The following is a 22,289-nucleotide window of genomic DNA, read 5'->3' on the forward strand; positions in this document are numbered from 1 at the left end:
TTCAAGCTTTTTTTTTCTAAGATTTTATTTTTAAATAATCTCTGCACAGCAATGTGGGGCTCAAACTTACAACCCCAAGGATCAAGAGCTGCATACTCTACCAACTGAGCCAGCCAGGTGTCCCTGAATTTCAAGCTCTTGATGAACTAGTCAAATTACAAATAGCGAAATAGACTCTCTGTGACAGATCATCATACTGTGAACAGCACTTCTTCAGGGCTAATTTTATTTTTTAAGTGGTGCCACTGTCCAAATAATGAGGATGAGGGAGAAAGCAAAAGAAGGAATAAATTTCCTTTACACACCAAACAGCTGAGACTAGATGGCAAACAGCATCATCTTTTATTAACAAAGTATAAGCACAAACACATGATGATGGTGTCTGCAAGCTGATATTCATTTATAACTGCCTCCCCCAAATCCAAACATGGTAATTACTCCAATGGGAAAAGATGTCAAACATCTCTCAGAGTGCATGGTTTGATCTACCCTCTGTATTTCACTTTCAGCAGCATAAAAGACCAGCTCTGCCTTAATGGTAAAATAATCTAGACAGAAACAACTGTCCTAAATAATCTGTTCTTCCTGGGCAGCCCCGGTGGCTCAGCGGTTTGGCGCCGCCTTCAGCCCAGGGCCTGATCCTGGAGACCCTGGATCGAGTCCCGTGTCCAGCTCCCTGCATGGAGCCTGCTTCTCCCTCGGCCTGTGTCCCCACCCCGCCCCCGCCTCTCATGAATAAACAAATAAAATCTTAAGAAATAATAATAATAATCTGTCCTTCCTAATTTGAATGCCAAAAGATTTTGAGCCACCAAAGATTATGAGTAGCTTATCTAAAACATCAATTTGTCCCTGAATCCTGACATTCTTATTTTCAATCTATTTTCAACATTGCCAAAGAATCTTGCTTTTAAGATTTCAAAGTTTCGGGATCCCTGGGTGGCGCAGCGGTTTGGCGCCTGCCTTTGGCCCAGGGCGCGATCCTGGAGACCCGGGATCGAATCCCACATTGGGCTCCCAGTGCATGGAGCCTGCTTCTCCCTCTGCCTCTGTCTCTGCCTCTCTCTCTCTCTCTGTGACTATCATAAATAAAAAAATAAAAAATAAAAAAAAATAAAGATTTCAAAGTTTCACCAAAATTTAAGTGAATTCAGCTAAACATCTAAGAACAATAAACTGGTTTTAGAATGGTTACAAACACACACACAATTCCTTACCTTAAATTTCTACAAGGCCAGCCTTCTTCCCTTTAACAATTTAGGAAAGCATAAACTATCACTCATTCCTGTCAATGTCCTAATTCGCTTGGTACCATCCGGATACAGCAAAACTCACCTCCAATCACAAATAAAACCCATTAAATAAAAATAAACCATTTTTAATAGCCCTCTTCTCCCCATCAGAATCAAATATTCTATCCTTTTCAATTATATCATTAAAATGAAATATTTTACTCAAATTTACTAAGCCCAAACCTAGGTGAAAATGCAGATACACACACACAAAAAAAAGTCAATACTGTGTATGTGGACACAAAGAAATCCCCTCAGTTTTTGGGGGAATATTTATTAATCCAATTGCTTCAATATTTGTCAAGGAAGCAAAGAGGGGAGGTGTAAGAAAAGTAAAAATAGGAATCTAAAACTATTTTTAGACATTTTTATACCTTCACTTCTCATATGAACATAGTAGAGTCAAGGAGCTGTAAAGCTCACTGAAACCTAACTTTATTTTCTGGTGAAAACACAACAAGAAAAAAACATTTATATGATCTGAATTACTAATTGCTAGCCCTCAGATCTGGCAGTAAATTTAAAAACATAAAAATATCACACAGTGACATCTGAAAAAGAGGACTATCTGAAGCAGGGGTTGAGATGGAAAATGAAGATGTATCAATAAGTGACAAAGAAATAGTTCCTTTACTCCGAAATCTGTCCACATGACCAGTACGTACTTCCATGAGAAAGAGGCTGAATCAAATTTTGAGATATAAACACATGGCTTTTAAGGTTAACCTGGTTTCTAATAGAAAAAACACATAATTTAATAGTTAAGTTTAAGGACTACACACAAACATTGTTCTCTCTGCATTGGGGGAAGGAAGAAAAGATTTTAAATTAAGGAACTACTCTATTAAAAGCTTGTCATTTTACTTCATCCAGCACACCTAGAATGCAGCATAAGTTACTCTGGTCCTCTAATGCTTTTACAGGAAAGACAAAAATTACCTCTCAAGAAACTAAAAATAGATGCACATAAATAAAACTGCACCTTATGAAGAAGGTATTTGCCACCATGTAGTCGCACTCATGCCAGCTAGAATACAAAAGGTGGAACCTTCTATTTAGCCAATTCAAAAAGGCAAGGATGAAATCCCAGGCCTAAGGAAATGTCAACATCTCAAGTACAGGATCCAACATCTGGCAGCCTCTCTTGTTGACAGTTTAGAGGCAACAGCCACCATGAACACCAGACATTTCTGATGGAAGCTCTAGAACAGTTTCTGACTCAATCTCCACCCCCTTCCCCACACTTAGACACATTTGCCCTCCTACACACAATCTGTTGCTTTTCTTGTGGGCTCCCCAGCCTTCCCTCAATCTCCAATAGTTTTTAACTACTTTGAGCTATGTTCCCTGACTCCAAGTGCCAATTTCCTGATACAGTCTAAGCATTCTTCCAGTCCATTTCCTATTACGCAATATTCCCCCACAGCACGCAGAACCACCTCCCCCAACCACTCCATCTTTCCCAGCATAACCTCTCTCAACCTCTACTGCATCGTTCTGCCTTCTTCCACTTGTTTTTAGGATCCTTGAACTCTAATTTTCCACCTTCCTTCAAAATACCCCATTCTTTCCCAAAGTTGGGGAATCTAGAAATGGGAATGATCGAAGTAGGGTGTGTGATAGAATACGTATGTATGTCCAAGCGCGTGGGGGACTAAGTGAGAAGATATGAAGCATGAGGGGGAGTCTCTAAAGAAAAAGAGGTCCCGAATAACTCCCACCCCCAATAAAATCCACAATTCCCAACTCCACAGCAATCGAAAGAAAGCGTCATATAAATCTTGAACATGTTTTAACCCCATGTTTTAACCTCTTCCACATGTTTATCTAACTAACCCCATAATCAACTTGGATTCCACCCGCCTATCACACTAATTCCTCTACTGAATGAAGCGTCCATTTACTTTAGTTTTCTCTACACCTTTCGGTTTCCTTTCTGTTTCCCCCCTACTCCCACCTTCAATCTCCATCCCTTCCTAACCCTATTTCTTCAAGTCCTTAATTCGGTCTCCTCAAAGACTACTATTTTTGACAGCCTCCCTTTCGTTTCCTCAGACTCTCCTTGCCCGCTCAGACAGCCCTGCTATCTGTCGTCCTTACCGGCAACTTCTCGGACATCCCTAGTTACAGGTGCCCTCCCAAGTCTCGCTCTCGTTCCCATCGCACAGCCGTCACCAGACCCCTGCCCACGCCTCGCCCTGATTACCTGAAGCCGAAGCACAGGAAGGGACCCCGGGATCAAAGGATGAAACCCCAGCCGCCGACGGCCCAGAGGAGGCCGACGCCATCTTGGCAGCCCCCTCCCCCTGAGCGGCCTCGTTCCCTCTCAACAGGGCTCTTCCTCTTCTCTGAATCGAATTTTCTCTACGTCTCTTCACAGAACCCCGCGGTCTGCGGGCCGCCTCCCTGCCCCCTCCGGGGCCTCTCTCAGACACGTCGGTCGGGACAGTGAAACAGCTCAGGGCCGCACCATTTGGCTGGTATAGGGGAGAACTCCCGTCTCGCACCCTCTCCGTAACTTCGACCACGCTCCGCGGGAGCTGCTTTCCCTTTACTTGGGAGTAGGCTCAAGCAGCTGCCAAGACCCCGCGTCTGAACCTAGCCACACCTAAAGGAATAAGGGGGCGTGAAAAGTCCCAGCGGAACGAACACCCGCACCCCTCCTCCCTAGCCAGAGCCTGTTTATCGCCCAATCCCACCGCTCCACTCCGGGTGGCCAGGAAAATCCGAGAACTGAGCATGCGCGTAACCTTTCCGCGTTGTAGCCTACTCAACCGGAAGAGAGGCCCTGGCAGCCAATCGGAGGGCTATAATTGATCACATGACAAGGGCTCCCCACGCCCTTAACGAATCCGCGGGTCGAAGACGGGCCCTTCCGGACTGTAGACCATCCCTACGGTGGCTCGGTGGATCCATTAATATTCGGCTCCAGGAAAGGGCCGCGTTGAGTTGCTGGAGTTCGGGGTAAATAAGTCAGCCCAACCGGTCTCAATTTTAGAGCTCAGGTAAGAACTCCCGACAGAAGCGCTGTTGTCAAGCCAGAGAGGTTAAGCACTCGAATATCACAAAACATCACATGCGACTGTTTTTCCGGCTTTACTGTTTTGTTTACTGGTTAGCTTAATGTGCGCGGCCGTCTTGCCTTCCAATGAACGGCATTCAAAACAGATCTACACTTTGCCTCAAGCGCAATGATGGGCACAGTTATGGAATGCAATAAATATCTGATAAATGAATGAATGAAGACCTGTCAGAAAAAGCCACGGAAAGCAATCAGACTACATCAGTCTGATTCCCGCTATCCAAGCAAGCTATTAGCCCCCTACCTCTGTACATCTGTGCCCCAAAGGGCATGGAAACACTATAAGTTCTTCATTCTAGTCTAGTGTGCGGACTGACACTGCTCAGTTTTAACAAAGTACCCTGCAGGGCAGCCCCGGTGGCTCAGCGGTTTAGCGCCGCCTTCGGCCCAGGGCCTGCTCCTGGAGACCCGGGGTCGAGTCCCGCGTCGGGCTCCCTGCATGGAGCCTGCTTCTCCCTCTCCCTGTGTCTCTGCCTCTGTGTGTGTGTGTCTCTCATGAATAAATAAACAAAATCTTATAAAATTAAAAAAAAAAAAAAAAACAACAGCAACAACAAAGTACCCTGGAGATTGTGAACCCAGGTGGGGATCTGAAGACCTGTCTTGCCCTGATCAGACTGTAAGCAAAGACTGTTTCATTCTTGTATCTCCAGCTCCTCCCATCTGTGACTCTGCACACGGTAGAGACTCAATAATTATTTGTGCAATTAATAAATTAAGAGAAATGGCGGGAGAGGGAGGTGTCTTGCTCTTGTAGCCCCTAAGATGGCCTGGTTATTCTCTCTATCCAGGTATCTTCCAGGTCCTAGAAAGAGAATCTAGGACCCAAAGTCCAGACTATCCCTGCGTATTTACCTCTGCCTTCTATCCCTCTCATCAAGATAAAAATAATTGTTTCCTTGCTGCCACCTGCTGGATTATTCATATTCCTTTGAGTGCTGAAGGTAGACAAACTTCACGATTGGGTTGCCGTTTCATTACATAGCAATGGGATTGTGTGACACTGAAGTATTTTATAATTGCATATATATATATATATACACCCTTCCACCCGACTAAACAATACAGGTACTAAAGAAGTGGTGGGGATCCCTGGGTGGCTCAGTGGTTTGGCGCCTGCCTTTGGCCCAGGGCATGATCCTGGAGACCCGGGATCGAGTCCCACATCAGGCTCCCTGCATGGAGCCTGCTTCTCCCTCTGCATGTGTCTCTGCCTCTCTCTCTCTCTCTGTATCTCTCATGAATAAATAAATAAAATCTTTAAAAAAAAAAAAAAAAAAGAAGTGGTGGCACTCTGTCTAGCACAGGATTTTGCTCCTAGGTCTTCAATAAATATTTGTTGAATAAGTTATCCTTGTTTTTATAAAAAGCATGCAGCGGCTACCATTTCCTGAGTTATTTTAGAAAGATATAAAGCTGTTTCTGATTTAAAAGTCGGAAATAAGGGATCCCTGGGTGGCGCAGCGGTTTGGCGCCTGCCTTTGGCCCAGGGCGCGATCCTGGAGACCTGGGATCGAATCCCACATCGGGCATCCCGGTGCATGGAGCCTGCTTCTCCCTCTGCCTATGTCTCTGCCTCTCTCTCTCTCTCTCTCTATCATAAATAAATGAAAATTGAAAAATAAATAAATAAATAAATAAAAATCGGAAATAAGAATGAGGGATCCCTGGGTGGTGCAGCGGTTTGGCGCCTGCCTTTGGCCGGGGCGCGATCCTGGAGACCCGGGATCGAGTCCCACGTCGGGCTCCCTGCGTGGAGCTTGCTTCTCCCTCTGCCTGTGTCTCTGCCTCTCTGTCTCTCTGTGTGACTATCATGAATAAATAAATGAAATCTTTAAAAAAAAAAAAAAGGAAGAATGAATGAATAAATAAATAAATACAGGAAATAGACCAATAAAGCCCTGACTCATCAAGGCAATAGGTTAAACAGGTCTTCTCCCTGGGATTTGATTAGTGAATTTGATTTCAGCCCTCCTGAAAAGAAGAGATCTCCGGTTTGTAGCTTCTTAAGGATCTTCGTTTCTCCTTAGGTACCAGAGAATGGCTACTTATTACTCCTACTACTTTGTATTAAGTCTGTTTACTTGCTTGTCTCCCTCATAAGACTGAACATTTCAGGGCAAAGATTACATTTTATCCATTTTCATATCTTTTTAAAAAGATTTTATTTACTTATTCATGAGAGAGACAGAGAGAAGGCAGAGACATAGGCAGAGGGAGAAGCAGGCTCCATGCAGAAAGCCCCATGTGGGACCCAATCCTGGAACTCTGAGATCACACCCTGAGCCAAAGGCAGACACTCAACCGCTGAGCCACACTGGCATCCCTTCATTTTTATATCTTAAGCATCTAGAATAGTGCCTGGCACAAAGTAGATTCTTAGTATATGTCTCCTGAATGGATGAAGGCAAAATTCAAAAAGGGGCTAGGGGTGTCTCCTATCTTTTCTCCCATATCTTGTCTCTGCCTCCACTCCCACTCAATCCCTGGGGTGTTCTCTGAGTCATGGAACTACTCTTCCCCAGTAACATTCCTGGCATAGCAGAACTATGGCAGACATGGCAGGGTGTGGAAGCAGAAGCAAAGCAAGACATGTTGGCTTGGTGCCTCCAAGGAAGTTGAAAAGGGAGTTCACCAATATATATTTTGGAAAAGTGGAGCAGTCCAGTGATCTCAAAATAGGGCCATATATACAGGCTTAGAAGAAATTATGTGTGCATACACACACACACACACACACACACACACACACACAGTTTTATTAAAGCAACCTTCAGGTCTTAGAACAGTTCCGAAGGTCAGAATGGAGGGGTTAGGGGCAGGAAAGATCAACCTAAACACAAAATAAGTGGATGAGTACTTTACTCATTCAAGTATTCATTCGTTCGTTTGTTCATTCATTCATTCATTCATTCAACTGGCATTATTTAGCCCCAAGTATGTCCTAGGCGTATGAGAGTTCCTGGTGATGAAGATAAAGATGAAGATGAAGTCCCTGCCCTCAAAAAGATCTCAGGCTAATGAGGTAGATACATCAATCATTAGAATAAAATGTAATAGCTGCCACCATAGCGTAGGTACGAGTGCTATGGTTTGACAATCATATTTTCAGGATAAAAGATGGAAAAGAAGTCGACAGAGGGTCTTAACAATTCCACAGACTATTTGAGATTGGAACTATTCTGGAGAATTGAGGAGGCATGATCTCCATGATTATGGAAACTGCTAGGAAGCGAGGTGGGCGAGTGGGAAGACATCACTGTCCAATATAACCAGGATTCTGCCAGGTATATAAGATAGGAAAAGAATCCTAAGGAGAAGGAAAAGCACACAGGCACGACAGAGGATTGGGAAGTGATGCTAGAATGGGATGATGAGGCAAGAGGTGAAACTAGAAAGGCAGGGAGAGGCCAAATTATGCAGGATCTTTAATGTCAATGTTAATAGTAATTATCACCTACTAACCATCTATGTGCTTACTAAATCCTGCTGAAGAAGTTTAAAAGGATTAGATCTCTTAATCTTTTAATCTTTTCAACAACTGTAAAAGGTAGATGTTATTACTCCCACCTCTTTTTTTTTTTTTTTTAAGTAGACTCCATGTCCAAGGAACTCACGACCCTGGTATCAAGAGTCACATGCTATACCCACTGAGCAGCCGGGCACCCCTCGTCCCACTCTACAGGTGAGAAAACTGAGATTCCACCAACTGTCCAAAGTCACACAGCTAGAAGACCCTAAACTCAAAACTCAGGTCTGGTTGGTTATAAATCTAATATTAACCACACTACTATTCTGTCCCCAAGAATCCTGTACTTTAACCTGTAGATGCCAGGGAGCCATTAAAGATCTTTTTTTTTAATTTTTATTTATTAATGATAGAGAGAGAGAGAGAGAGAGAGGCAGAGACACAGGCAGAGGGAGAAGCAGGCTCCATGCAACGGGAGCCCGATGTGGGATTCGATCCCGGGTCTCCAGGATCGCGCCCTGGGCCAAAGGCAGGCGCTAACCTGCTGCGCCACCCAGGGATCCCCATTAAAGATCTTTGAGCAGAAGACTGACAAAGTCTGTTTTTTTAGAAAGGTTCATCACTAAAAGCAGAGTGGAAAACGGACTGGAGCAGAGGGAGACTGACCTCTTCTAAGTGAACATTTGTTGACTCTCAAATTCTGGACTTAGGGTAGTGGGGCTGCTGGCGTCACCCGGTAATCATTCTGCAGTCCAGATCAGCGCGAGCTAGGGGAGGGAGCTTGGGGGTCGTCTCCACGCCGCTCCCCCCCCCCCGTGGGCGGGGCTGCAGGGTAAAGAAGCGGTTTAGCGCCGCCTGCAGCCCAGGGCGTGATCCTGGAGACCCTGAATCGAGTCCCACATCGGGCTCTCTCTGTATGATGCCTGCTTCTCCCTCTGCCTGTGTCTCTGCCTCTCTCTCTCTCGGTCTCTATGAATAAATAAATAAAATCTTAAAAAACAAAAGAAGAAGAAGAAGCCTTGACAGACGGGCCTAGAAGCGTCTCGACGCTCTCCTACTTCTGCCTGTGGACGAAGGGCTTCCGCCGCCGCCCGCCGCCGCAGGTAGTTGTGTCGAGCGCCGATACCGCGCTGGGTGAGGGGCCGCTGGTGGCGGCGCAGTCTCGGTAGGCAGTATGAGTTTGGCCGGTGGCCGGGCCCCCCGGAAGACCGCGGGGAACCGGCTTTCTGGGCTCCTGGAAGCCGAGGAGGAAGATGAGTTCTACCAGACGACTTACGGGGGTTTCACAGAGGCAAGAGTCGGGCCCAGGAAGAGGGAGGGGAGGAAGCTACTAGGAGTCCTGAACGGAGAAACGTCGGACAAAGAAGGGGGCGGGGAATGGATAGAATCAGCCCTGGGAGTGATATTCGAGAGCGGGTGGGAGAGTCCTGGATGGGGTTGGAGGGCTCAGGGATGAGGGGCTCTCCGAGGCACCCCAGACCATGGAAGAAACCAAGCGTATACTTCTCGGGTTGCGTGTTTCACTTCTGACGTCTAACGTACTCGAGCTCCTCGTAGTCACGCAGTATGGACTCTGGCCTACTGCTTGGTTATCCACCTGAAGGTAGAAAAGGATCTCTTCACAAAATACAGGAGCTCAGCCTACTTTTTTCACCTTTCAAATCTCAACGTCAATGTCTCCTTAGTTAATCCTTCCCTAACTGCTCTAAAAAGTGGTCCATTTATTTCCTTCATATAATATATTTCGAATTGTAATTAGATTTGGTTTGCCTACTTGTTTATACTTTTCTATTAGATTGTAAGCTCTGTCAGGTTAGAGATGGTCTGTTTTGTCCAGCAGTATACGTCCAGTGCCTGGTCCATTCTCTGGATTGGACCGGCACTGGTGCTGATTGAATCTGTCCATTCTTAAAATATCTGTTGAAGGGATCCCTGGGTGGCGCAGCGGTTTGACGCCTGCCTTTGGCCCAGGGCGCGATCCTGGAGACCCGGGATCGAATCCCACATCGGGCTCCCGGTGCATGGAGCCTGCTTCTCCCTCTGCCTGTGTCTCTGCCCCTCTCTCTCTGTGACTATCATAAATAAATAAAAAATTAAAAAAAATATCTGTTGAAGAGCTAGGGCAAGCCAACCACTGTGGTAAGTTCTAGGGAAGCGTAAAGTATTGAAAACACCACTTTGTTACTCGTATTCCAGACCCCAGTGGGGGGAACCAGCTGGATTAACAGCTGAAATACTTTGTGATAAGGAGGGAAAAAAAATGGTAAGCTAGGGTGCTGTGGTAATATACGGGAGCCAGAGTTATTGGTTAGGATTGGCCTCCCTGGAGGACATGATGTTTAAGCTTACTACAGTATGAAAAGTAGGCCTTGACTCAGTGAACAGCAGTAGGGCTGGGAGCAGGATAAGGAGAAACGGTGTGTGTGTGGAGGGGTGGGGGGGATGCAGAATGTGTAAAGGTACTGAGTCTGTGTGGTACATGCAGGCCTACTCTCCTTTCTCCAAACCTTGAAGGAGAATAAAATTGATAAGGTTGGAGGGAGTGGACATAGGCCAAATCATGTTGGGCCTTATGAACCATGTTGAGGGGTTTTGCTCTTTATCTAGACGACTGAGAAGATTCATCAAAGTACCATGATCAGATTTGTATTTTAGAAAGCTCACTCTGTAATGAGGAGAATGGTTTGAAGGAGGCAGTGGGAGTAGAGAAACATGGGCAATAGTTTCAAGACAAATTAAGGACATTGAATCCATAGGACTTGAATCCACAGGACTTGATTGGGAGTCATTACTTACACAGTAGACCAACTATAGTTTAAAATAGAATGTTCTCATCCCTCCCCCAAAGGCCATTTTCCTATTCCTGTCATTTTACGAGTCGTTATTTAATATGTACCCTTCATGCTTCCAAAAAGGATTAAAGGAGGCTTACAATATAAACAAAAAGTAGGAACTGTAAAAATAGAGACAGATCAGAAGTAATTGTACCAGGAACCTCTGCTAAAATAGTAATAGCAATTTATATTAAATTTAGCGGGGCGCCTGGGTGGTTCAGTGGTTAAGCATCTGCCTTTGGCTCAGGGCGTGATCCCAAAGTCCCGGGATCGAGTCCCACATCAGGATCCTTGTATGGAGCCTGTTTCTCCCTCTGCCTGTGTCTCTGCCTCTCTCTCTCTCTCTCTCTCTCTCTCTCTGTCTCTCATGAATAAATAAATAAAATATTTTAATAAATAAATGAATAATAAATTTAGCTGTGAGCTTCCTGGCAGCCAAGCCCTGAATTTCTTTTTTCAGTAAGAAAGAGGCATATACATTCTTTAAGAGAGAAAAATTTATTCAGCATTAAGTCCTAGGAAGAAGTGCACTTCTACATAAAATTATAAAGTAATGGGTTCACTAGATGATGTAGAAACATTCACTTACCTAGTCATGCCTATTAATGACCCTTGATAAAAGCCAAAGGTATGGTAGTAAATCCCTAACTTAGTGAAAGCATCTTGATTGGACGGACACTAAGCTAATGTGCAGTTCAATGACTACTCTCTGGTGCGATGACTTAATACCTGGTTAGAGCTGAGGGGATTAATGTGTTCCCAGGCAGTCTTTCACAAGCATCAGTTGGGAGGAAATGATGGCCATCGGTGCAAGTTTGAACTCTGGCTAGCTTGGCATGTCAGCTGTCTGTGCTGTTTGCTTGCTTTGGCAGCATGTGTACCAGGATTAGCCTGTTGGTCTACATCCCTGACTGAAGAGAGAGCCACATGTTTGAGGTGCCACCCTGCCCAGTTTTTGACTCCCTCGCCCTTAAGTGTGTTTTTCCCTTTACTTTCCTATGTGGCTGCCATTCTAGTCCTAACCTGTAACCCCTCAATTCTAGGGTGTACTCCACGTTCTCTACTCCACTCAGCTAACAACTTCCAGAGCTTTCTGAAACAGCCCTGGTATATAGTTTTCCTTCCTCCCTAAATCTTCATTGGCTCTCCATTATACATATTACAAGAACTCAGTTATTTTTCTGTTGCAACACACCTGAGGAATGAGACCTATGTCTCAGTAAGTTTACCTCAACAAAGATTATCAATAATGGGACAAGTAAGGAGAGGGAGAGAATTGAGAATCATTGGCCTGCAAATTAAAAGTCACGAGTTTATTAGCCTGATACGTGAGTTTCTTTCTCTGTTGACTGAAGGCAACCTTTTCAAGTCTTCTAGCTTTGGAGGGCAGTCAGTTAATGTTGGAAGAAGACAGTGCTGGAGTCAAAGGCAGTCGACTAGGAAGATTTCTTGCCCAAGACAGCCTTCTGCTTTACTGAGGTCTAAGTTTTTATTCCATAAACAAGGTATACACATTCCTGCGTCTGCACCTTTGTTCTTGCTATTCCATCTACCCATGATACCTCTGCCCTTTTGGCCGTCTAAACACTACCATATTTTAAACCACAACTCAAGTCCTCTTTGTTCTTTAGATTCTAAAGCAGAGTTTAGCAAACCCTGACCTATTGGCCAAATTCAGCACATTACCTGTTCTGTTCTGGACCTTTACAGAAAAAGTTTGCCAACCCCTGCTCTAAAGGAATAAAGTTAAAGTTTAGACCCTCCCAGACCACTGGTCTATAGGAAATATGCCTTCCTCCAAGCTCCTATAACATTTTTAAATTTATTTATTTATGTGTTTATTTGAGCAAGCAGGGCGGGGGCGGGGATGGGGGCAGACAGAGAGGGAGGGAGAATCCTCAAACAGACTCCCTGCTAAGTGCGGAGCTCAATACAGAACTCAATCTCAGGACCCTGACATCATGATCTGAGTCAAAATCAAGAGTTGACCATTTAACTGACTGAGCCACTCCTACAACATTTTAGTACCATTTAGTACCATTTGATACTTTATAGTTGCCTTGTATTCAGACTTCCTTTTACAATTATGTCTTGTCCTCTGCCAGACTGTGAGACCCCTGAGGTAGAGATCAAACCATATCCTTTTGTATCCCAGCACTTAAGACTGCTACGGGCAGTGGATCAATGCTGGAAGGCGTGGTGCTGGTGCCAAAGTCCATCAGCTAGGAGGGCTTCTTGCCTGAGGAAACTGAAGGGCTGGGCTGGGAAGGATTGTGGAACAGATCTTACATCAAGAAAGAAAAAAGAAAAAAAAAAAAAAGAAAGAAAAAAGATTCTGTTCCTGGAGGGGCACTGATGACTCCAGTGACAGTGAGAACCTCCTTTTCCTGTGTCCTCAGGAATCGGGAGATGATGAGTATCAAGGGGACCAGTCAGACACAGAGGATGAGGTGGACTCTGACTTTGACATTGATGAAGGGGATGAACCATCCAGTGATGGAGAAGCAGAAGAGCCAAGAAGGAAGCGCCGAGTAGTCACCAAAGCATATAAGGTACTGGGGGTATCCTGGTTTTATTGGACTTCCATAATTTCCCATAATTTCTGTTCTGCCCTTCATTAGGTCCCAGTACTCCTCTCTTCCCTGCAACCAGTCCAGTTTCCTACAGTGCTAGTGTTCTCTTCTTAAGATCCTCATCTTTCTCCTTATCAATTCTATTCCCTGGTATCTGATTCCAATCTGTCCCCAGGAGCCTCTCAAGAGCTTGAGGCCTCGAAAGGTCAGCACTCCAGCTGGTAGCTCTCAGAAGGCCCGAGAAGAGAAGGCACTGCTGCCACTAGAACTACAGGACGATGGCTCTGACAGTGAGTAGAGATGTTTTGGTCAATTGACAAAATTGGAATAGAACGATAAAGCATTCTATCAGTGTTATGTTTACTAAAGTTGTTTACTACAATTATATAAGTAAAATATACACTTTGGAAATATACACTGAAGTATTTAGGGTCAGGAGCTAGGATGTGTGCAAATTAAGCCTCAGATCATTCAGGAAAACACATGCAATGCAAATGAGGTGAAAGGTAAACAGGAGGTGATCTGGGTAAAGAATACATGGGTAGTCTGTGGACTCTTCTTGCAACTTTTTTATAAGCTTGAAATGATTTCCAAATAAGTTTTAAATTTTTTAACTATAAATTAAAGGAGGTGGACATGAATTTAAAGATTTTTTTTCCTCTCTGACTTCTTTCCGAGGCCGGAAGTCCATGCGTCAGTCTACAGCCGAGCATACACGACAGACATTCCTTCGGGTACAAGAGAGGCAGGGCCAGTCACGGCGGCGAAAGGGGCCCCATTGTGAGCGGCCTCTGACCCAGGAAGAGCTGCTCAGAGAGGCCAAGATCACAGAAGAGCTCAACTTACGTTCACTGGGTCAGTCTGTGGTTTTAAGAACAGTGGGCAGAGAGCTGAGGAGCATGACAAAAGTGGAGACTGGAGAACCTGAGCAGCTATGGAGAGGGAGATCCGGAACAAGGGAGTCAAAGAGATGTAGAGAGTGAGGGTTTAATAGCAAGGAAAGAGGCAGTGAGGAGGGCTCTGAAGTACAAGTTAGATAGAAAGTGTATGGGGTAAAATAAGAATTGCATAGAACTGAGTTCAGATCCTAGTTCTGCTTTTCATTTGCTGTAAGACTGCTGGCAGTTAACCTACTTGTGTCTCGTTGTCCTGGTTTACAAACAGACAATAATGCCTACTTTATGCTAATTGTAAAAATGAGGAATTATTAGTTCATAAGATGGGCTATTTTCAAGTCAAAATTCTTTTTTTTTTAAGATTTTCATTTATTCATGAGAGACACACAGAGAGAGAGGCAGAGACATAGGCAGAGGGAGAAGCAGGCTCCCCTCAGGGAGCCTGATGTGGGACTCGATCCCAGGACTCCAGGAATGATCCTGAGCCAAAGGCAGACACTTATCCACTGAGCCACTTGGGAGTCCCAAGTCAAAATTCTTTAAAGTCTCTTCACTTTACATGCTGAATACATGATCTTGTATTATAATATGCTATACAAGACACATTTCTTTTTTAAGAGAGAATGGAGGGAAGGGGCAAAGGGAGCAGGAGAATCTCAGGACCCTGAGATCAAGACCTGAGCTAAAATCAAGAGTTGGACACAACCAACTGAGCGACCCAGGCACCCCAAAACACACATTTCTTTATAAGGTGTTGAGAGATGAGAGTCTTAAATCATGAGTGGTACATGCGGGAACAGCAGGTTACACACCTCCCATCGAATGCTCAATGTGAGCATACTTTCATCAGGCAAAATAACACAATCACTTATAGTATTTAATTTGTTCTCTTTTTCTTTCTCTCCCCACCACCCCCGAATCTTTCTCTGAATCTTGCTCTTAGGTGAGGAAACGTATAGTTGAACGTGTATAGCCCCAATGTGGAATGGAAGATTATTTACACAGAGTATCTGGAACCCAACCCATTCCACTTTTATATTTCTCAAATTTAGATAACTCCAAAAGAACACAATGATTAAGAAAAGATTTACTTCAGTTCTGGCATCTTCAGGATATATTTTCACAATTATTTCATTAAATACAACAAAACTTTTTTTTTCTTTTTTTTAAGATTTCATTTGTTTGGGACACCCGGGTGGCTCAGCGGTTTAGTGCCACCTTCAGCCCAGGGCGTAATCCTGGGGTCCCGGGATCGAGTCCCACATCGGGCTCCCAGCATGGAGCCTGTTATTCCCTCTGCCTGTGTCTCTGCCTCTCTCTGTGTCTCTCATGAATAAATAAATAAAATCTTTTTTTTTTTATTTATTCATGATAGTCACACAGAGAGAGACAGAGAGGCAGAGACACAGGCAGAGGGAGAAGCAGGCTCCATGCACCGGGAGCCCGACGTGGGATTCGATCCCGGGTCTCCAGGATCGCGCCCCGGGCCAAAGGCAGGCGCCAAACCGCTGCGCCACCCAGGGATCCCTAAATAAATAAAATCTTAAAAAAAAAATTCATTTGTTTATTTGAGAGAGAGCACAGAGGGAGAGGGAGAAGCAGACTTCTCACTCATTAAAGAGCCTGATGTGGGGCTTGATATCAGGACCCTGAGATCATGACCTGAGCCAAAGGTGTATGTTTAACCTTCTGAGCCACTCAGGCGCCCCATTATATTGACTTTAAAATCGGTATTTAATCTTTGTGTGATGGTAATTCCATACTTTCGAACAGTAGCTATCCCTCAAAACAGAAGTGACTGAGAACCATCACAAACAGTGAGGTGACTTTGATATCACATCCTTTCACTACATTGGTTGGTTTGGGCCACTATAAGGTAACTTCTAGGCTTTTTACATCAGTAACTGACCTAGGAGACCTTGCAGAAGTTCATGAACATACTGAATTTGAGGATTCTGGGAGCAGTCCATGCAGTGCTGAGTTCAGTTCAGTGTAGACACCTGGACTTGAACAAAAGATCTGGGCTGGAAACAGAAACGTGAAAAAGTCTGTAGAGTATAGATAGCACTGGTAGGTTAGATCAGCAAGGGAGAAAGCATGGGGAAGAAAAGACAGAAGCTGAAGAACATCTGCAGACTAGATATAGAATGTAATGGGCTCATATAAGAGGAGCTTAGCAGTGGCCAGAGAGTTGGAGAACTCCAAGAATATTGTCTTAAGAATGCCAAGGAAAGGACAGCCTCGGTGGCTCAGCAGTTTAGCACCACCTTCAGCACAGGGCGTGATCCTGGAGACCCGGGATTGAGTCCCACGTCGGGCTCCCTGCATGGAGCCTGCTTCTCCCTCTGCCTGTGTCTCTGCCTCTCTCTATCTCTGTGTCTCTCATGAATAAATAACTAAAATCTTTAAAAAAAGAATGCCAAGCAAAGAGAATGTTTAAAAGAGTCTCTTCTGGGGCACCTGGGTGGCTCAGTGATTGAGCATCTGCCTTTGGCTCAGGTCATGATCTTGAGATCGAGTAGGGATCCCGGTAGGGAACCTGTTTCTCCCTCTGCCTATGTCTCTGCCTTTCTCTGTGTGAATATCTTTTAAAAAATGAGTCTCTTCTGAATGCTGCAGAGATGCCACTCAGGTGGAGAACTGAGAAGTGTCCATTTGTCTTGGTGATAGATAAGTCAGAGATGACCTTAAGGAACACTTTGGGGGACCACACCATTTTGAAGCAGCTTGAAAAGTTTGGCTGTAAAGGGTGGAAGAAGGAATAAGGGCTGTGGCGTTTGGGGTAAACATAGTTTCCCTTATTTGTTTCATTCAAAGATTGGAGGAACTATATCTTTGGTGAGAAGCACCTAAAAGTTTAATAATAGGGAAAAAAGAAAGACTTAATAGTGTAGGTTTTTGGAGAAGTGAGAGGTGGAATTGAGGGGGTAGCTAGAGCACAGATGGAGGAATTGGCTTAAGTTAAGAGGGAGGGAGGGAGGAAGGAAGGATGGTTTATACTTGGAGGTTTCCAAACCCACAGCAGGATGTTGGAGTGATTGTCATCTGATTTCTTCTAGACACTATCACCTGTCAGGTGTTGGGCATAGAGGTGACAGCTTGAGGAGAGTGAAGGGTCTTTGAAATACCTGAGATATAATTATATGCTGATGTTGGGGGAGTCTTGAATTTTGGGAACATGTGTTCATGGTGGTTCCAGTCTACCACATTGTGTAATATTTCACCAGGAGCACTTAGCAATCTAGGTCTGGGCCAGGGAGTTTCGACTGATAAGAGTGATTGAAATGATAGACTGAGGGGATCCCTGGGTGGCTCAGCAGTTTAGCGCCTGCCTTTGGCCCAAGGCATGATCCTGAAGTCCCAGGATCGAGACCCACGTCAGGCTCCCTGCGTGGAGCCTGCTTCTCCCTCTGCCTGTGTCTCTGCCTCTCTCTCTCTCTCTCTCTCTCTCTCTCTGTGTGTCTTTCATGAATAAATGAATAAAAATCTTTAAAAAAAATGATAGACTGAGGAACCTAACCTTGATTTTAAAAGAAACATGAAGACTAGAAGGGGCTGCTAGGTAGAATGTAGAGAGATCCATGTGCGGGAGGCATCAAGGAAGAGAATAGAGGTATCTAGAGTAGTGGAGCAAACAGATCCAAAGGATAGGATGTTGTGGCCAGAGCCTGGGATATGTGATTTTAGTATTTTAGAGCTGGGCCAGTTCTAGGCAATAACGAAGTATAGGCTGTAGCTGTGGTGGAATGGAATAATTCGAGTGTCACAGACAGGAAGATTGTTAAGCGATGAGATTTGTAAAGAAACTGAGGATGGGATGTTGAAGGGGTTACCCATGTGCACTTTGAGGTCATCAGGGTGACACAGGAGGATAGGAGTTGGGTGGAGAGGAAGAATGTAAAGCGCTGCCAAAGTCTTCAGTGAGTGAGGGGAGTGAGCATGGTACATGGCAGGAAGGAGAGATGATCTAGCCTGGTGGCATAAGTCACAAAAGGGAAGTGAGTTTGCAGATGGGTAGAGGAGCAGTGATCTAAAGTTGCAGTGTGGGCTCAACAGAATACAGGCATGCCCTGCATGGGATGTGGCAGGATGAACAGCCTCCACCAGAGGTCTACAGGGAGAGTGGTGGCCTGAGGGGCTGATAGGCTTCCAGGAAGACAAGTTGTGGAAGGAATGCTGAGTTGAGGAACTTGAGGACAAAGATGAGTTGGCTGATTATGGAGCAGGACTTCTAGAAGGCACAGGAAAGTATTTGAAAGGAGAAGGATTGGAAGGTTGGCTGAAGGGAAAGAAAGTAATATTACCTATCAGAATTCCAAATACAAGAAAGGCTAAATCATCAGTGGAGTTTCCTGGTCCAACTTTATCTAGAGGATTATACCCACATTTTTTTTTTTTTTAAGATTTTCATTTATTCATAAGAGCCGAGAGAGAGAGAGAGAGAGAGAGAGAGAGAGTGAGAGGCAGAGACACAGGCTCCATGCAGGAAGCCCGAAACGGGACTCGATCCCGGGACTCCAGGATCACACTCTGGGCTGAAGGCAGGCTCTAAACTGCTGAGCCACCCAGGGATCCCCTGTACCCATATTTAAGAAACAGAAATTTTGGGTTCATTCAGAGAAAAGGAACAGGAATATTTTGACCTATTTAGTATTAACAAATACTTGTGGGCAGCCGGGGTGGCTCAGCATTTTAGCACCGCCTTCAACCCGGGTCCTGATCCTGGAGACCCGGGTTCCAGTCCCATGTCAGGCTCCCTTCATGGAGCCTGCTCCTCCCTCTGCCTGTGCCTCTGCCTCGCTTTTTCTCTCTCTGTGTCTCTCATGAATAAATAAATAAAATCTTAAACAAACAAACAAATACTCGTTGAGTGCCTGCAACATGCAGAACACTGCTTGGCCCTGATAATATGTAGGTAATATGAGTCATAATCAGTGCCCTTGAGGAGGAGATGTGTATACCAACTGTGAACTGCCAGACAGCAGTGTCACAGGTCCAGCCAAGGGACTGTGAGAAGCATTCAGGAGAGGCAGTTATTCTGCTTAGCTCATTATTGCTGCATGACAATACAGATGCAGTGTTGCCAGATTTTCTTATAATTTTAAGAGGAGGGCACCTGGGTGGCTTAGTGGCTGAGTGCCTTTGGCTCAAGGCATGATCCTGGGGTCCTGGGTTGGAGTTCCACATCAGGCTCCCTGCAGGGAGCCTGCTTCTCCCTCTGCTTATGTCTCTGCCTCTCTGTGTCTCTCAAAGAGGAACCAGAAATCTCTGTATTTAAGTGTAATTTCCTTGGGGCACCTGGGTGGTTCCATCAGTTACAAGCACCTGACTCTTGAACTTGGCTCAGATCTTTTTTTTTTTTTTTTTAAGATTTTATTTATTTATTCACGAGAGACACACAGAGAGAAGCAGGTTCCATGCAGGGAGCGCAATGTAGGACTCGATCCCAGAACTCTAGGATCATGCTGTGGGCCGAAGGCAGACACTCAACTGCTGAGCCACCTAGGCATCTCTCAGCTCAGATCTTGATCTCAGGATTGTGAGTTTAAGCCCTACATTGGGCTCCACACTGGATGTGGAGCCTACTGAAAAATGAATGAGTGAAGTTCATCATTTTCAAATGTCAGTAACTAATTAAAATTTTCCAAAAAAAATTTTTTTTAAAGATTTTATTTATTTATTCATGAGAAACACACAGAGAGAGAAGCAGAGACACAGGCAGAGGGAGAAGCAGGCTCCATGCCGGAAGCCTAACATAGGACTCAATCCCAGGTCCCCAGGATCAGGCCCTGGGCCGAAGGCGGCACTAAACCGCTGAGCCACCCAAGCTGCCCTAAAATTTTCTTTAAAATACAATACAGAGGGGCACCTGGGTGGCTCAGTCAGTTAAGCATCTGCCTTCAGCTCAGGTCATGATCCAGAGTTCTGGGATCAAGTCCCGCATTGGGCTCCCTGCTCAGTGGAAGTCTGATTCTCCCTCTGCCCCTCCCCCGTGCTCATGCTCTCTCACTCACCCTCTCAAATAAATAAAATATATTTTTTTTAATTAAAAAATCCAACTATTGATTTCAGCTCAGGTCATGATCTCAGGGTCCTGGGATCAAGCTCCATGTCAGGCTCCAGACTCAGCAGGAAATCTATTTGGGGATTCTCTTCCCACCCCCACCCCAAATAAATAAGCCTTGAAAAAAAATACAATACAGTGCAAAACAGATTGCATAGAATATTTAAATGGACTGCCAGCTTGCAACTTCTGCCATAGACTGAAAAATACAGTAGCAGAAGAGTATCCTAAGCCACTGTGGTTAGCAAAAAGTGTGTCTCAAAATCATGTATGAGGAATAGTTTGATGAGATGGGTATTGTGATCAGCCTAGAGAGACATGGACACTAATTTCAACTATGTAAAGGACCATCATGTGGAAGACAGATTAGATCCACATCCTTTACAGCCCCAAAAGGTTAAACAGTGTAATCAGGCAACATATTTCAACTTAAAATAGGAAGGAACTCTGTTATGACTAGAAATGCCTGAAGTCCCAGTGTGCTGCTCTGGCTGGAGCAAGTGGACAGGGTAGCTATAGAGGAATATGCAGGGAAACAGTGGGCTTCTCATCCAAGGGTCCCTTCCAGCTCTAAAGCTGTACTATTCTGAGTGTATGAGGAACCAAGTGGTCAGGATGTCAGAAAACATCAGAAGTAGAAGGTGCTAGGAGGCCTCAGAGGATCTACATGAATGACTTAGGCAGGGACTAGCCAGCTAGGAAGATAATTGAGAGACTGGGGGACAGAAGTGGGTGTGGGCACAAAGGGGACTCACCATCCCTTCATACCTTCCTTTGACCCTGAAGAGACATACGAGAGGCTCGAGGCTGACAAAAAGAAGCAGGTGCACAAGAAGAGGAAGTGCCCTGGGCCCATAATCACCTATCATTCGGTGACAGTGCCGCTTGTTGGGGAGCCAGGCCCTAAAGAAGAGAATGTGGATGTGGAAGGGTGAGTGTGTCATAGGGAAGAGGGGGAGAGAGCCTTCTCCCTGCCCTCCTCAGCTCTTCTCCCACAGCTATCCTTCAGAGTCCTCTTCCTTCAGCTCCTTGTTTCTTTTAGCCTTCTTCTCTCTCCAGCTTTTCCATCCAGCCCAGCTTGCTTTTCCCTGTCACTTAGATTCTCTCAGAACATTGTCATCACTCTACCTCCTTCCTCTCTTTCCTTGCCTGATGTTTATCTATTGTTTTCTCTCCTCAGAGTGTTTGTGTTTTTCTGTCTCTCCCCTTAGGCTGGATCCTACTCCCACAGCTTCTGCACTGACTCCCCATGCCGGCACTGGACCCGTTGTCCCTCCACCTCGCTGCTCGCGTACTTTCATCACTTTTAGTGATGATGCAACATTTGAGGAATGGTTTCCCCAAGGCCGGCCCCCAAAGGTCCCTGTTCGGGAGGTCTGCCCCGTGACCCATCGCCCAGCCCTGTACCGGGACCCTGTCACAGACATCCCCTACGCCACTGCTCGAGCCTTCAAGATCATCCGTGAGGCCTACAAGAAGTACATCACTGCCCACGGACTGCCGCCCACTGCCTCAGCCCTGGGCCCTGGCCCACCACCTCCCGAGCCCCTCCCTGGTTCTGGGCCCCGAGCCTTGCGCCAGAAAATTGTCATCAAATAAGGAGATGTTTAATCCTTAGAAACCTCTTTCCTGCCCTGACTTGGGGCTCTTCATGTTTCCCCTTCTCTCCCTGCTTCTCCCCTTTGTCAGCTCTGAGCTTTGCCCAGCCCTTTTCTATTTCTTTCCCCCCAGTTCCTACTGGTTTTGTGTTTTTTAATCTAATAAAAGAGAAAGATCTCCTTTGTCTGGTGTCTGATGTAGAGTTGGGTGCAGTCTGTGAATGTCTGAGTATATATGGGTTTTTATTTTGTTTAATAGTGTTTATTGTGAGCTTCCGTTTTTAAATTATAAGTATTTGTTCCTCCAGCTGGATTATAAACACCTTTAGACACCCAAACAAAATTCTTATACTTACCTTCATATCACCTTATATTCCCTGCTTTGAATATAGCAAGGCACCAATTAAGTAGGAACTGTGTGGTTCTCCTAGAACAGTTTGTAGGACTTGGGCTCATATGCACGAAGGGAAGGAAGTGCCAT

At 45.1% G+C, this 22,289-nt stretch overlaps 2 protein-coding genes across 8 annotated transcripts in view; one reads left to right on the forward strand and one right to left on the reverse strand.

Annotated features, from left to right (window-relative positions):
* Positions 1–8,612, reverse strand: part of PIP5K1A (phosphatidylinositol-4-phosphate 5-kinase type 1 alpha) — a 43,400-nt gene extending 34,788 nt beyond the window's left edge. For 5 of the 6 annotated variants that reach the window (XM_077842295.1, XM_077842296.1, XM_077842300.1 and 2 more), the window contains exon 1: positions 3,499–3,985. In XM_077842295.1, the coding sequence (XP_077698421.1) occupies positions 3,499–3,580 (82 nt within the window). In that variant the 5' untranslated portion in view covers positions 3,581–3,985. Of the gene's footprint in view, positions 1–3,498; positions 3,986–8,509 lie in introns of those variants that run through there. The other variant, XM_077842298.1, reaches the window with a different exon arrangement.
* Positions 8,613–8,944: 332 nt separating this feature from the next.
* Positions 8,945–21,993, forward strand: VPS72 (vacuolar protein sorting 72 homolog). 2 transcript variants are annotated; one of them, XM_077842338.1, is made up of 6 exons: positions 8,945–9,134; positions 13,077–13,229; positions 13,426–13,540; positions 13,929–14,105; positions 20,997–21,141; positions 21,422–21,993. In XM_077842338.1, exons 1-6 carry the CDS (start codon positions 9,018–9,020, stop codon positions 21,807–21,809), a joined length of 1,095 nt encoding a protein of 364 aa, XP_077698464.1. In that variant the 5' UTR covers positions 8,945–9,017; the 3' UTR covers positions 21,810–21,993. The 2 variants fall into 2 exon arrangements, with proteins under 2 accessions (XP_077698464.1, XP_077698466.1); XM_077842340.1 differs by lacking the exon at positions 20,997–21,141 and having other exon boundaries at positions 21,422–21,628.
* The last annotated feature ends 296 nt before the right edge of the window (positions 21,994–22,289 follow it).

This window comes from Canis aureus, chromosome 12, assembly GCF_053574225.1.
Source record: "Canis aureus isolate CA01 chromosome 12, VMU_Caureus_v.1.0, whole genome shotgun sequence".
Taxonomy (NCBI): domain Eukaryota; kingdom Metazoa; phylum Chordata; class Mammalia; order Carnivora; family Canidae; genus Canis; species Canis aureus.

What these genes read in the sequence shown, in the direction of transcription:
- VPS72 (XM_077842338.1), top strand. Translation starts at nt 9,018, where the DNA reads ATGAGTTTGGCCGGTGGCCGGGCCCCCCGGAAGACCGCGGGGAACCGG. An exon ending in ACAGGACGATGGCTCTGACA is followed by an intron (nt 13,541 to 13,928) that starts GTGAGTAGAGAT and finishes CTTCTTTCCGAG; the next exon opens with GCCGGAAGTCCATGCGTCAG. An exon ending in GCTCAACTTACGTTCACTGG is followed by an intron (nt 14,106 to 20,996) that starts GTCAGTCTGTGG and finishes TTGACCCTGAAG; the next exon opens with AGACATACGAGAGGCTCGAG.